Source organism: Cebidichthys violaceus, unplaced genomic scaffold, assembly GCF_023349555.1.
Source record: "Cebidichthys violaceus isolate CVI_PGR_0920_01 unplaced genomic scaffold, fCebVio1.0.p SCAF_16, whole genome shotgun sequence".
NCBI lineage: Eukaryota > Metazoa > Chordata > Actinopteri > Perciformes > Stichaeidae > Cebidichthys > Cebidichthys violaceus.
The window spans coordinates 3827108-3841634 of record NW_027176329.1 but is presented as its reverse complement, the minus strand read 5'-3'; the positions used below and the strand labels follow the sequence as shown (position 1 = coordinate 3841634).

The 14527-nt window shown below is 40.5% G+C and overlaps 1 protein-coding gene across 2 annotated transcripts in view; it reads left to right on the top strand.

Moving 5' to 3' along the window:
* Nucleotides 1-14527, top strand: part of gabbr1b (gamma-aminobutyric acid (GABA) B receptor, 1b) — a 160415-nt gene that overhangs the window by 141785 nt on the left and 4103 nt on the right. Inside the window, exons 18-23 of one of the 2 annotated variants that reach the window (XM_068710790.1) lie at nt 1264-1380; nt 3701-3808; nt 6449-6542; nt 6727-6854; nt 11950-12078; nt 14125-14268. In XM_068710790.1, the coding sequence (XP_068566891.1) occupies nt 1264-1380; nt 3701-3808; nt 6449-6542; nt 6727-6854; nt 11950-12078; nt 14125-14268 (720 nt within the window). Of the gene's footprint in view, nt 1-1263; nt 1381-3697; nt 3809-6448; nt 6543-6726; nt 6855-11949; nt 12079-14124; nt 14269-14527 lie in introns of both variants that reach the window. The other variant, XM_068710789.1, reaches the window with a different exon arrangement.

Sequence of the window (14527 nt, the reverse complement as noted above, 5' to 3'; positions counted from 1 at the left end):
TACAGCAGAAAATAAACACCCTGGTACATAAAACAGTTTTGGTCTCTATAGCTAATATCCCTCCTCATGACAACTAAACGGAGGGTGATTTTTCTTATATAACTCATCTGCTTACATTACATTAAGGCTTAAAGTTATGTTTATTAAAGGGCGTGTTTGCTTTAAGTGACAGGTGGGTACTGTCTCAGGTCGCCTGCTGCCAGCTGTTTGCTCTGATGCATCATCTGGGCCGCCTCAGCTCCACCAACATTACACCCATTTGCCCGGGAGTAAGGCTGTGTCGTCAATGACAAGATGGCGGCAGCCTGGAGCCGTCTACTTTGAGCTTCTCAACTGTCCTTCATAAACCTGCGAGTAATGTCACAGACACTTCATCAATATGTTATACAGCTTATGGTCCAAAACAGTACAGAGGTACAAGAGCATCATATTTTGAAACTTGGTGCAACTGACCAAGTGTTGGTATCGGTTGAGTTGGGAGTGAGAATGTGTTGTTCCAGCACAGATTGTTGTTTTTGTGATTTTTAATGTTGTACGGATATTATTTTGATATGGATCTTATCTTTTCACTCTTGGAAGGAAGCAAAGCGTATATAACGTTGAACTATTTCTATCTATTTGTCTCGCCAATGTCAGTTTCACTGAACATGGGAGCTGGGGTACTGATTGCTACAGAGATGTGGGGGGTGATCACGAATCTGGATCCTGGCTTAATGCCATTCGGGCATGTCAGAAATCTGAACGTTTACATTTTTAGAGGTAGAAAAGAGAATTTTGACCATAAAATGCAGAGAAGTCAGAGATACCAGTGAAATCTTTAGGTGAATCAGTCCAGTCCAAGTTAACATGTCTGTTATTGTTATTATTGTATTGTTGGTATGTCATTATTATATCACTGTGAACTGCTGCCTACCGTTACTTATGAAAGTGTTATTTCCACAGAAAGGAGATCAGATCCAAAACAAAACTTTAATTCCCACAAATATTCTGTAGTTTAAAGACTTTAAGCTCTTACCTTTCCTCATGTTGTCAGTCCTCTGATTCTTGTCCACCACAGTAAAGGCAGACAGACAGCATCACTGCTGTATTACAGTTTAAGGTAAGAGATAGCAAGCCATAGGGAAGGTTATTCTCATTTCAAGATCATTTCTGAAAGGCTATTAAACTCAAACAGGGATTAATGATGGCGAATGATTGATTCATCTGTTTAATATATTAATCAATTTAACTATGAAATATTTCATTGATTTTCTTCTCCGCTAGTTTCGGCTGTGGCTGCTCGGTCTGGGTTTTAGCCTCGCTTACGGCAGCATGTTCACCAAGATCTGGTGGGTCCACACTGTCTTCACCAAAAAGGACGAGAAGAAGGACAAGAGGAAGGTAAGCGTGGCAGGGATTTCGGAACAATTAAGCGTTTCTGCCAAGCCAAGGGGGGGTTAGGCTTTGCTTAATCATCATCCCCTTCAAGGGCAAGCTCCACTGCCAAAGATGATGTATTCCCCAATCGTGTGTTATCTTTTTACATTTACTCTCTGCCCAGCTTCAATAGTTGGCCCACGATGGGATAGCTCGCCGTTGAGCATTCTGTCTGCATCTATTTGTCGTGCGGCTTGGCCAGTGAACTCTTTCAATCTGCCCTAGTTCTCCATCCTCAGCCCCCCTCCTCCCTCTCCTGTCTGCTCTATGGGACCCGTCAGACGTGATGTCTTTGAGCGGACACTCCTGCTGTGAGGCAAGAGCACAAATCGCCCCAGCTGAGAGATAACTATTACTGATTATGAATATCCTTAGTTGGGTAACCCTATCAGTTGGGATTATTTTATCAAGGGCGCTCTGTCAAAACTGGTTGAGTTCCCTTTAACTCACGTAATGCCCATGCCGTGTCTCTCTGAGGGTGGAGAAGACACTAGGGGAACTTCTGTTTCTGTAACAACTACATGTTGTAACGATCAGTAATGGATGAACCCAAACGTTGACAGAGTGTGGAGTACATTCGGTGGTTGCAACAAGAATCTGGCGAGAGGAGGTGACTGAAGAACAGAGTTGATAGCCTGCAGAGTGATGAGTGCATGCTGTGGGTGTTCAGAGGTAACTGGAAGCCAGGAGAGGAGCTCCCGACACACGTCATACAGACACAGATAGACACGCACAGGGGGAGGGGGGAAAACCCCCCTTTGGCTGCTAATGTTTTCTCTTTCAATTTTCCGAGGCGAGTTAAGTGAAGACAACATCGACGAAGATAAAAGAAGGCTCAGCAATTTGCTGCTTTTCACGAACACACGTCTAACAAAAACATTGTATTCAATCTAATTATCTACTATCAAATCATAACAGAATCAATGTAGAGACACTCTTCATATAGAGCAGGTCTAGACCATATTAATTTACAGAGAACCAACATCCCCTCATGAGCAATCGCAGGGGCCACATTGGCAAGAGAAAAGTCCCCTTTAACGGGTAGAAACCTTGGGCAGAACCGGGCTCTGGGTGGGCTTTACCTCTGCAAACCTTCGGCTCACTGTGATTGCAATAGTCTTCTATTCAGTCGTTCACGGCAAAATAGAAATTACATGAATTAAACTCCAGGTCTACAAGTAAGTGTGTAGCCCCCCATTACTCTATATTACAAAGTAAATGAAAAAATGAAGCACAATACGGGCTGATCAAGTCTGATACATCAATCTCGTTTTTTAGGTGGTCCTATCAAACTGAGGAAATTTGACCCTGAACTAATACTGAAACCTATTACATTGGTACAGTCCCAGTTTTAGGGATAGGGATACAAAGTCAGAGGTTTGGGTGAAAATGAAACATAACTCGGACCATACACACAAAGGTATGCTTTCTCAGAAGCATTTTCAAAAAGTATAATTTTATTTTACAAAAAAGAAGGCTCCAAGGATGAGACCGAGTGGTTGGTTTGGCAAATGTAAGTGAGAAACGTGTTTAAAGAGCAACTCAAACTTTTCAATGGGAGTTATTGAAACATCTATTTTCAATGTTATCAGCCAATTGAATGGTCGTTATCAGTGGTCATCACCACCATGCTAATGATTCAGAAGGGCGGAACAGAACCCCCACAAAGTGAAAGTGAAACTTAATGTTGTGAACGTCAGAGGCGCTACACTCCGCCATGCATTATTGCATTGGCACTTAACATTAGCATTGGATGCGAATAGTTCATTGCAAATGTGTCCAATATGAATGTAATTTCATAGAGATACTCAGCTTTTAGTTCCACTATAAGGACACAGGCCATTGCAATGCTTCCGAATAAGGACTAGCATGCTTGAAAAATGGAAGATTCTGCACAAACAAGAATATTCTCTCCAGCTGAATAACCAGAAATCTTTGATCTAATGCAAGAAAGTCTAGAACCACTTTATAGTGATCTGTTTCCACAAAATGTTTCTTTCTTTGAAGCTGAATACATAAAGGAACATCTTTATTTATTGACTGAGTCAGGGAGTTGTGCGTTCTCATCAGTATGGCCTCTTTTGCTGTCATGGCCCAGTGCTTTGAGGGCAGATTGAATTGGCCTCAGTTAGTGATGGATCATTGTTTTCTCGTCCAGCTTAGGCAAGTCTATTTATGGCTTCATAAATCCCTCCCTCACAAAATCAGAAAGAGAGGATTTGTGCCTTTTCCTGATCCCTTGCCATGCTGCTGCAGTGACCATCACCTCCCTGTTTCCCAGCAGCACCTGGAACCATGGAAACTCTACGCTACTGTAGGTGTTCTGCTCAGCATCGACGTCCTGTCTCTCATGATCTGGCAGATCGTGGATCCTTTACACGTCACAGTGGAGGTATGACCAATCCATTCATTTTGTTATTCATTCGTAACTGGGCAAAAAAGAGATTTCAAATCTATTACCTGAAAGTATTTGGTGTGTCTAATTAATAGTAAGGTTGATTGGGGAGAAACAAGTTATAAAGCAAATAGAGGCACACAAATTATGGAAGCTTATGAATGCCGATATTAAAGTAAAATCATTTAGTCAAAGTGAAACTCCATCTTTTTTTGTGTTTTGTATGTAATTTTGTATGACAAAATTAAAATGTCAATGATTACTGCCAAAATGAAAATAAGAACCCCTGATCATGTTTTGGTGTACTCCTAAACATAACACTGCCACAACGAACATACCATTGAAATGGACTTTTCATTGATATTTTCAAATTGGAAGACAATGTGCAACCTAAACATTTCAATTGGAATCTAACTCTAAAGCAAGAAATCTCTGTCCATCTGTCTGTCCTTCGCATATCGAGAACTGCTCATCTGATCGACTTTACTCTTGGCTGGTGCTGGGGACCCAAGAGGGTGCTTTGTCAAATTTGGTGCAATATGGACACTTTCAATATTAATAAACTTTGATGGGGCAGGTCTGCAGGGCTCTGAATTTAGAGTCCGGTATGTCGGCTGCAGAGGGCAGACCGTGGCTCATTGACTGCAGTTTACTTCACAACCAAACCAGTCACATATATTTATATGACAACAAAGCATGACAAATCAATCCAGCAACACTGTGGCGCTAAAACACGCATTCATCCACACACTGAAGAGCACCATTCAAATATTATTCACATCAGAGGGAACAATATTAACCATATCATAAAAACGACACCATAGACAAATGAACACAGTAGTAACGCTACTGCAGATGTAAAACAACAAAAGCACTTCACTACCAAAGCTGCTGTTCACTTAAAGACAAAGTCCATCCTCCTTTCTTTGTGAACAAAGAGTTTAATGACGCGGTTGTACAGAACATCAGTGCGGTTCAGTTCCAGCCAGAGGTCCTCCTGTGAACGTGTTCGTTGAGTTGTGGATCCACTCTGGTCTCAGCAAAAGTTTTCTAAAGCACCGTAGCTTGTAAGTGTCCTGTCATGCTATGGTGTCTTGTTGCTACCTTGGTTAGCCAACTCAGGTTAGCAAGTCCAGCTTAGCTCCAAACACCAAGACGCTCAGTCGCAAATGAAACGCATAAAACGCTTCTACTACGCTGTTAGCCAGGAATACCGTTTGTACAAATCTTTTTCCTGGCTGGGTCAGGGCTGCTAACTGTGTGTGGTTGGCCGACCTTTTCTTACGATGTCCAGTTTTTCCTGAAACGTCCTTCTCCAGAAAGGCGTTGCCAGTAACTCTCAAATTCGTTTCTCCTCCTCCTTCAGCCATTTAGTGTTAAAAAAACCCAAAGCTAGGTAAAAAAAGAATCTACACCAAGCAAAACGCAAAAAATGTCAAGTCAATGTCATAACTGCTTACATATCTTTCAACTTGAACTCTTACTACTACTAACTTCTGCTAGCTAGCTTCAGCTTCACAACAGTGACGCTAGCCCACTGACCAATCACGGCGCACTTTAATGCTGAGCTGCACGTTATTGCTGACATACTTGTAGGCCACCTAGAAGGCTCTGGCACGTCAAAGAATACGCCCAACATGTCAAACTAAAGATCTGATTGGTTGAAGACTTTGACAATCAACAATATCGTCCCCATTTACTTAAACTGCAAAGTCTACCTAGCGGGCCTCAGGCCTCTCTTCTTACCTAGAGACATAGAGGTGAAATCTGACAGCCCACCACTGTAAATTGTTATATTTTGATTCAAGTCTGAATCTGCAACGCAGTCTCCCTGTCAGGTAAATGTAGTACTACAATGTGATCTTCTGAAGTAGAAGTACACAGTGAGGAGTGTACAGTTGAGTTGCATATTTTGTAAGTGCTTTTGGGGCTTTTTGCAAGATATTTTGGGGTACAATGACTTACAATAGTAACATAATTGAATATATTTACTATCTAATTATCATAATAAATCTATATTTGTTTGGGGCCCTTACAGTTGGGTCCTCATGCCCAGGTTGTCTACCTTCCCTCAGGGTAAAGTCTGCTCCTATTGTGTTTTCCTGAACCAAACTGTATTTTGTGGTGTGGTTATTTCGCAGGTGTAGTGCTCTTGACTCAAGGAAGCTCAGTGTTGAGTAAGAAGTTGTTTGTATGAGCGGTTCTCTAGAAAGCTACAGGCAGCAACACCACAGGCCAAACATTCGACCGTTCTGAACAGACACCGCACTCGTAATTCTTTAACATTTCCAATAAATGTTTCATGAACGGCAGGATTCTATCAGGCTTCTTTTGTGAAATTTGGTATTTGGTCATATTTGACGCATTGACGTGAGAATTAGTGACCTTAAAAACAAAAACTAAATTTTTTATCTGAAAATATTTTGCATTTTTATATAATAAATGACTGAATCAAATACATTTACTGTCATTTGACTTATCTATTACTCAATTAATTAATTCGACACATTTTCATTTTGGCATGACCAAATGTATTTAATCTACATTTAAATAGATTTTGTCATGTATGTTCACTGTTAAAGTTGCAGTGTATTGCTGTTCTTCGCCTGCGTGTTCATGTTGATTGTATGTAAGCAGAAATTCACCAGGGAAGCCCCCAAAGGAGACCTGGATGTTTTGATCCAGCCTTTACTGGAGCACTGCAGCTCAGAAAAGATGAACACATGGCTGGGTGAGTAGCAATCAGTGTAGCATATAAATTGGAAAATGTAAAATAACCGGTATTGGCTTTTAAGATGTAAAACTTTGTACTGTGAGAACTAACTCTACACCCTCTTAAAGTACTGTGTAAACTGAGCAGCAGTACAAACAGTTCCATATTTTCTCACAGCTGCTATCTTGTTTCCTCTCTGCAGGTGTGGTCTATGGTTATAAAGGTTTACTGCTGCTGCTTGGCATCTTCCTGGCCTATGAGACCAAGTCCATCTCCACAGAGAAGATCAATGACCACCGAGCTGTGGGCATGGCCATCTATAATGTTGCAGTGAGTACAGTTAGTGTGTGTGTGTGTGTGTGTGTGTGTGTGTGTGTGTGTGTGTGTGTGTGTGTGTGTGTGTGTGTGTGTGTGTGTGTGTGTGTGTGTATTTGCCAAAGACTATGACCTAAAGAGCAACTTGCAGGTTAGAGCCCCCAGTGAACAAAAGCGATGTGGGCACCAGATTGTTTGAAAAATATATACATATGTGACATCTGGAGTCGTTTTTGTAAGACGTTTTTATTTCGGCATTAAAAAAATGGGCTGAGGGAGCACGGCCAGTTAAATATGAATTAATATGGATCTAATTTTAATAATGAAGAGGTTGAAAATGTATAGTCATATGCCTATGTTCGATTTTGAGTTGTTCCGACTTGAAGGGCCGTTCACGTGAATTTTCCCAGTAGGGAAAAAAATGTCCGCAATGTTAATGAATGTGAAACCTACTATAGTGCGTGTACAAACAAACAGCAAAACCGAGCTGAAAATATAATCTCCTTTGAGGAGGTAACTGTATGTTGAAAAGATCATGAAATACTTAATAAGGTTTAAGCAAAAATACTACTTAACTAGGTTTAGGAAAAGGACGTGGAAAAATGGTCTCCTGGGTGAAAGACCGTTTTTTTGTTTTTTTATTTGAAAACAGTGACGTCAAGTTTAAAAAACTGTCTCGCTATGAAATGGCTGGTCCAGTCATATACAATATATCCAATTCCACGACTGTTTAGGACCCGAGTATGGAGACATTTTTTAGAATAGGCGAAAGATAACACAATTACTGCATGCACAAAACTGCTTGTTATTTACTGCCTTACTGCATGGGATTATTATAAAATGGGCATGTCTGTATGGGGGGGACTCACGGGGACCCGTAGAACCCATTTTCAGTCCCACATCTTGAGATGAGAAGTGAAGGAACCCCTTTGAAAATGGTCATGCCAGTTTTTCCCTCGCCAAAATGTTGCAGGACTTTGGAAGGGGTTACCTTTCCCGACAAGCTAGCATTACGCAGTTGGTACCAATCGGTTCCTTTTCCAGTTTCATATGATACGAGTATTTTCACTCTAGCCTGTCACAGCCAGAAAGACAGTATGTCGGCCGGGCACGCCATCAGATTGCTAACAAGTTCAACTTTAACATTAGACAGGCAACACAACACCATAAATAGACAATGTTACACATGCTGTATTAAATATGAATGCCTTTCTACATAGGCAGCACTATTAAGAGTCTCTCCGGTAAACGGAGGCTGAATAAGTGACCTTCATGAGATGGTAAACAAACCGGTTAGGGCGGTGCAGGCCCACATGGGACCACAAACATCCCGCACGCTAACGTTGGCACTAGAATTAGCTGCTAACGGAAATCACTCCTTAATTAAATAAAATTCAGACAAACTTAATTTCTTCATTATTTCTTTATTATCCAAATCCAAATATGATAATTAAGAGGATTACTATATAATAGCACAGGCATTTAACAAATGTCTATTCATTAAATACATGTATTTTATTGTGTGAAGCACTACATGTTTGTATTAAAAGTATTATACAAATTAAGATTGACATTATACACACACAAACACAGTCCTCTCTATCTATATGACAACATGAAATACAGCAATTAAGTGCTGACTAAATGGTAAATAGTAAATGGATGTACTTGTATAGTTCTTTTCGAGTCTTTTCGACCACTCATTCACCCATTCACACCCATTCACACACTGATGACGGGCTACCATGCAAGGTGTCACCTGCCCCTCAGGACTACCTAACATAACATTCAGAAAACATTCTTACATCGCAGGCTCAGCTACAGGAGCAATTTGGGGTTAAGTGTCTTGCCCAAGGACACATCGACATGGACTAGTGGAGCCGGGCATCGAACCACCGATCTTCTGATTGACAAACGACCCTGCTCTCCACTGAGCCACATTAAAGAGATTGTCGATACAATAATTTGACGACAGCAGCTGTTTGCAATTGTAAACATCATGTCACGATTATAGCAGTTGAAATGGATGCAGGCTACAGTCAATATAAAAACACAAATATCAAGGTCGGAATGTTTTTAACCTTCAGTGTTCTCTGAGAATTACTCAGCATTCATTCACAACTATGGTAGCAATCTACTACCAAAGGACATTGAATGCACCACGGTTAATATTTATACGGGAAAAGTGTGTGGCAGCTGGACTAATGTGTTTGTCAGTAGCGTGCCTCTCTGCAGGCAACTGTGTTAAGTCTGCAGACTTGGTCTTTCACTTTGAATCCTTCATAAGCGCAGCCTCCGTCATCAGGCACTTTGACTTTTTCTTCGACCGCTCCTCCTACGTTTCACACTCTGCCGAGAAAGCTCTGCCGTCTTTGTGGTGAGGCTTCACCTCCGGCCCAATTTGTGGGCTTAGATTAGGGTGAAGCCAGCTGGTGGGCTCTGCAGTCCACGATGAGTCGAAGCGACGACATGCATGAGGCTCTGCAGCGTGCCCAGAAAACACAAATGCCATGTCAGAATTTCTCACAGATGCATGTTCCACATTAGACACTCGTATGTTCTGTAGACACACACACACACACACACACATGCACTAGTTTCTGTTGGTTTGTAAAAAGGATGATTACTTGTGATCAGGATATGTTGTGAGCATGACATTTTACGGTTTGAAAATGAACTCGTCACTTCTATGAAAGGAAGACAAAGTTTCTAAATCAACGCAAACATATTTAACGATATGTTATTTATTGGCCAACACGATATATTTGTGATAAGCAAATAGCACATAATATTGGCTATTCGATTAATCATTTGGGCTTCAATATGCAGCAGCGCCGCTTCTAAAATCCCTTTGCGTTCAGTCTGTCTGAAAGTGTAAGCAGAAAAGATATGACTGTGACCAGGTTTCTAAAGGATTCTCAACTGCTCAGTGTGAATAACTCTGACATTCTTCCCTCAAGTGTTCTTCAAAGACATCACTGCTCTCTGTGTCTATAATTGGCTGGGCCTGTTCGCTCTGTCACACCGCCAGATAAAGTGTTCAGCTTTTTAATGTGTGTCCTAGAACAAGAAGTCGTTTCACTGCAACCAAATATCACTCGACAAAACGCAAAGTATCCCTCTCTCCATGGCAATTTAATAGACAAGTGAGGCAGCTACTGTTTTGAAATGCCATTCTCTTTCCAGCCAGGCACACACACACACGCAATCACACACACACACACACACACACACACACACACACACACACACAAACACACACACACACACACACACACCCTTAAAGTGGCTTTATAATGAACAACATTCTCCAGTACGGCTGATTTTGTAATTTTCATTCGTGTCGTTGTATTTTAATTTATCTCTGAGCATTGTCCATTATGCACTGAACCCAGTTGAAGGTGAAATTGAAATTGGTACAGAGAAAGAATCATGTGTTTCCTCTCTTCTTCCTGCTTTGGTCTGTTTTTCATCAATGAGTGGCCCGTCATCCCCTCTCTCTCTCTCTCTCTCTCTCTCTAAAACAAATACATAATGGTTAGCTGTAGGATCTATTTGTGGAATCTTCTACATGCTTTAGATTTCTTTTTAAATATCTGCCTGTTCATTTTGGAACCAGAAATAGTCAATCATTATTTTTCTCTCGGTGAAAGTAGTTCCAATAAATACTGTGCAGAGCAACAAAGATACTGTGTCTGTGTCTGGGTGGTTGATTGAGTGATTGACCCAAAACTTAAGTCAGATTTGTGGCATCTAATCAGGCTTGATCCTGGGCGCCCTTCATTGGACTTTTTCTACTGACTTGAGACTGGACTTGGGCTGGCCTTAAATGACTCAAGACTTGACTAAACTTGTCTTGACAGAATCCAGACTTCCCGACTTGACATTTCACTTGGACGATAGGATTGTTAGGATACAATAAAGGATACAATAAAGTCTTTATATGTCACAATAAAGTCTTTCTATGTCACAAGTTGAACTGTCCCTGCTTAGCCTACTGCCACCACGATCTGCATCAGTATAAGTGGCAAACAATGGATGGGTGTCCTCCAAAGCTGCCTCTGTAAAGGCTGCAGACTGTGTGGAAACGGTTCGTCTCCTCAACGAATCCCCCAAGCGCACAACAATGCTATTCGGTGCCAGTGAGGTGGTTGAAATGAATTGGCTGAATTGTGTGCGAGCAGAGGACAGGATTGTGTTTATGCGTCGCTGTGTGTGAGTAATGACACAGCAGAGAAAACATGGCTGGCGCTGGTGTCGGCCTGCTGCTTCCATTTGCCAGTCTAGATGGGATTTTTCAGCGTTTGCACAGAGACGACTGACTGTTGATCAATATGTATTGATTTCCAGCCTCACCTCCACCGCTCTCATGTTTCATTGGATGTTGTGCTTCTCTTCCTGCTGCCTTTTGGATTAAACTTTGTTGGTATGACAATAATGAAACTCGTGTTGTCAGATCGACCACACATACCGCAATTATACAATCAGCAATCAAACAAGTAAGAAATGAAATTCAACAAATTACAATGCCATCCTTGTTGCAGATGGATGGTGAAAACTATGTGTTTTGGAGTCTTCAGTTATATTCAGTTGTCTGTTTTCTATAAGTAGCTGTTGTGAGAAAATATGTTTTTGCAATTGGGATCAAATTTACTCAAAGTTAAACGTAACCCAATAATAACAAAAACTAGAAGAAATTCTTTGACAGTGATACGAAAAATATATTGAATGCATACACAAGAGGAAACACTAGATGGCAACATTATTCAGCTTAGCCGTCAAAAGCGTTAAAGATCATTCGCCAGAAAGGTTTTAAAACATATTTTTGGTTTATTAGAACATGTGTCTTATTTGAGTTGTTTCGACCATCATCTTTATCAGTTATGATAATATTGTGCTCACTAAAGTAATTGCTGAGATCTGGGATTACAGTGGCATGATGTCCAACAGGTCAAGAAAACCCAGTGGACAGACAATTCAATTTCATTTATACAAACCCCAAATGAGCACAAACTAGTGCTGCAGCTAACAATCATTTTCAACATCGATGACTCTATTTTCTATCATAAAAATAACTAAAGGTGTTGTTTCTATCCACCGTTCTCCTCAGGTGCTGTGTATGATAACAGCTCCAGTCACCATGATCCTGTCCTCTCAGCAGGACGCCTCCTTCGCCTTCGCCTCCTTGGCCATAGTCTTCTCGGTCTACATCACTCTGGTGGTTCTGTTCGTCCCCAAGGTAAAAGCGGAGCGCTGTCCTCCTCTCATCACATCCTCCCTGTAGATTGCAGCACAACGGTTCAGAGGCAATGGATTGCCTTTCATCAGGGATCTAAGTCATCTGGGCTGGAACAACATGTCACATAATGACTCGTAGATTGGCTCAGCCTAGCTGTGTCAGCATCAATACCTGCTCAAGTCTCCAACAGTCTGCTATGCTTTCACCGTGGTTGTGTGTATTCATTTGCTCTTACCCTTCCCAGTCTGATTAATGCATTAATGCATTAATTACTATAACAGCCTCCATTCTTCTGGTTGCTTTTTTTCCACCAGATGTTGAACCTATAGTTTCAGGGATTTGCAGCCATTAGTGAGGTCTCATTGAACAAACAAGATGCAACGTTGTAATCAGTGAACTAAACTGGTGTTGTATTTTAGTTCTGGACAGATCCAGGCTAGTTGTTTTTACCTTTTTTTCAGAGTGAGATGAGAAGGTGGTTATTAAATGCACGATCTCTTAGATCACTTAACTCACGATTTGAAGTGAAAGCAGACTTGATGAGTGAAAGTTACCGTTCAAACCGTCCTCTGTAAAGATGCTTTGCAGTCATGTATACTTTTAACTTTGACATCCTCTACTTACCATGGTCCAAATGACCATTACATCAGAACTAAACATTTTGAGAAACATGCTGTTGTGATTTGAATTGAATTGAATGCAATGTGACGCACTAAATTCAGACTTTTGTTATGTATTGTTAGTCTATGGAAACATGGAGCATATTGTGTATTCCAGGTTAGTTTGGATGAAATACTGGCTGGGTTCAGCAGAGCTGTGTAGATAAACAGAAATCAGTGACTGAATACAGGACATGCTGATAAATATTCTGCTCAAAGTGTCCAGGGTTTTTAGACTGATGGCAGCAGCTCAAACAATGACTCACTCAGCAGTTTTCTCTCTGTAGGGAGTGGGAAGCAGCTCTTATTTTCCAAAGTGGAAGCCAGCTATTGTCCATAATTGTATAATTATTCAGCAACAGGAATGTATGGTTATTTATCCAGATTACAAGGCATTTATAGTGTCTCATTCTAAGCAGTCATCCGAACAATATTATATATCAACATTAGAGATTGAGAATATGGCTCTGTGAAAAAAAACAGACATTTAATCAGATAACAAATCAAAAGCAGTTTTAATATTGAATTATTCTGTGAATCATGTCAGAAATGCACTAGTTCTTGCTTCTGGAATGTAAATATGTCTTAGTGTCTTAGAGAGTAAATTGTTTCAGTAATGGGTGAGAATTTATTCATATTTAAACAGCAAACAAGTATATCTTGAAAAAGACACTTGATGGACAGTTATGGAGAAGCAGTGTATTTTGTGACATTAGAAACATTAAACGTTTATTTATTGGTTCCAAAGCCTCTGGATGTAGAATACAATCATTCAAGATAATACAATTGCAGAATAAAAATGTGAACAAAAAATGATATTATGAATATACGTCTATTATTCCCGCTCAGATGAATTAGTGGAATCCATTTTAACTTCCGCTGGAAGAGCTAAGCATCAACACGATCGGGAGAAGTCAGAAAGTATAAATGTGTACAAAACATGTAGTCCTTTACACCATAGATATATTGTCTTAAAATATACAATTAGACAATAGAGAAATCTGAAAAAAACGATCAAATATAATAAGAATAGTACAAAATAAAATATGAATAGGATAAAAAGTGACATTCAAGTACAAGCGTCCACAGTGAAGTTAAAATGAGGTTGTTAAATATTAGACTCAAGGTGAAAAGTTAAGTATTGTGTCACCCCACATGTCCCTGTTGTGGTTATTCTAAATGATGACAAAGACCTGGGCCCAGTAACAAATAACCATAATAATAACAACATGTATTCAGGTCTCAAAAATACGTTAAGCACATTTATACATCATTATTTAAGCTCTAAAGGGGTCAGTCCAAAAACTGACCCCTGAGGAACTCCGTCAGTGACTGGTGCACACTCAGAAGTCTTACATAGAAAGGATAACATGCGCATGATTTGTAGATGCGCCGTCTGATCACGCGGGGCGAGTGGCAGTCCGATGCCCAGGAGACCATGAAGACCGGCTCGTCCACCAATAACAATGACGAGGAGAAGTCCAGACAGCTGGAGAGAGAGAACAAGGAGCTCCAGAAGATCATCCAGGAGGTCAGCCAGGTCCTTTCTCTTTTCCCTCACATTTAGCAGGTCAATCTCTTATTAGGATTAAAATACACGTCAAGAAGATGGCATAGAATTAAGATTTTGATCTTGGCTTTGTAAATATGAATTTTTCAATATATGATAAAACAAAACAAAAAAAGTCCTCAAAGCCTTCCTCCTGTCGTCATATCTATTCATGCTTCACATATCACATGATGACAAGGCATCTCTGTGACTTTTCTGGTTTCTTTGATCAAAACTACCA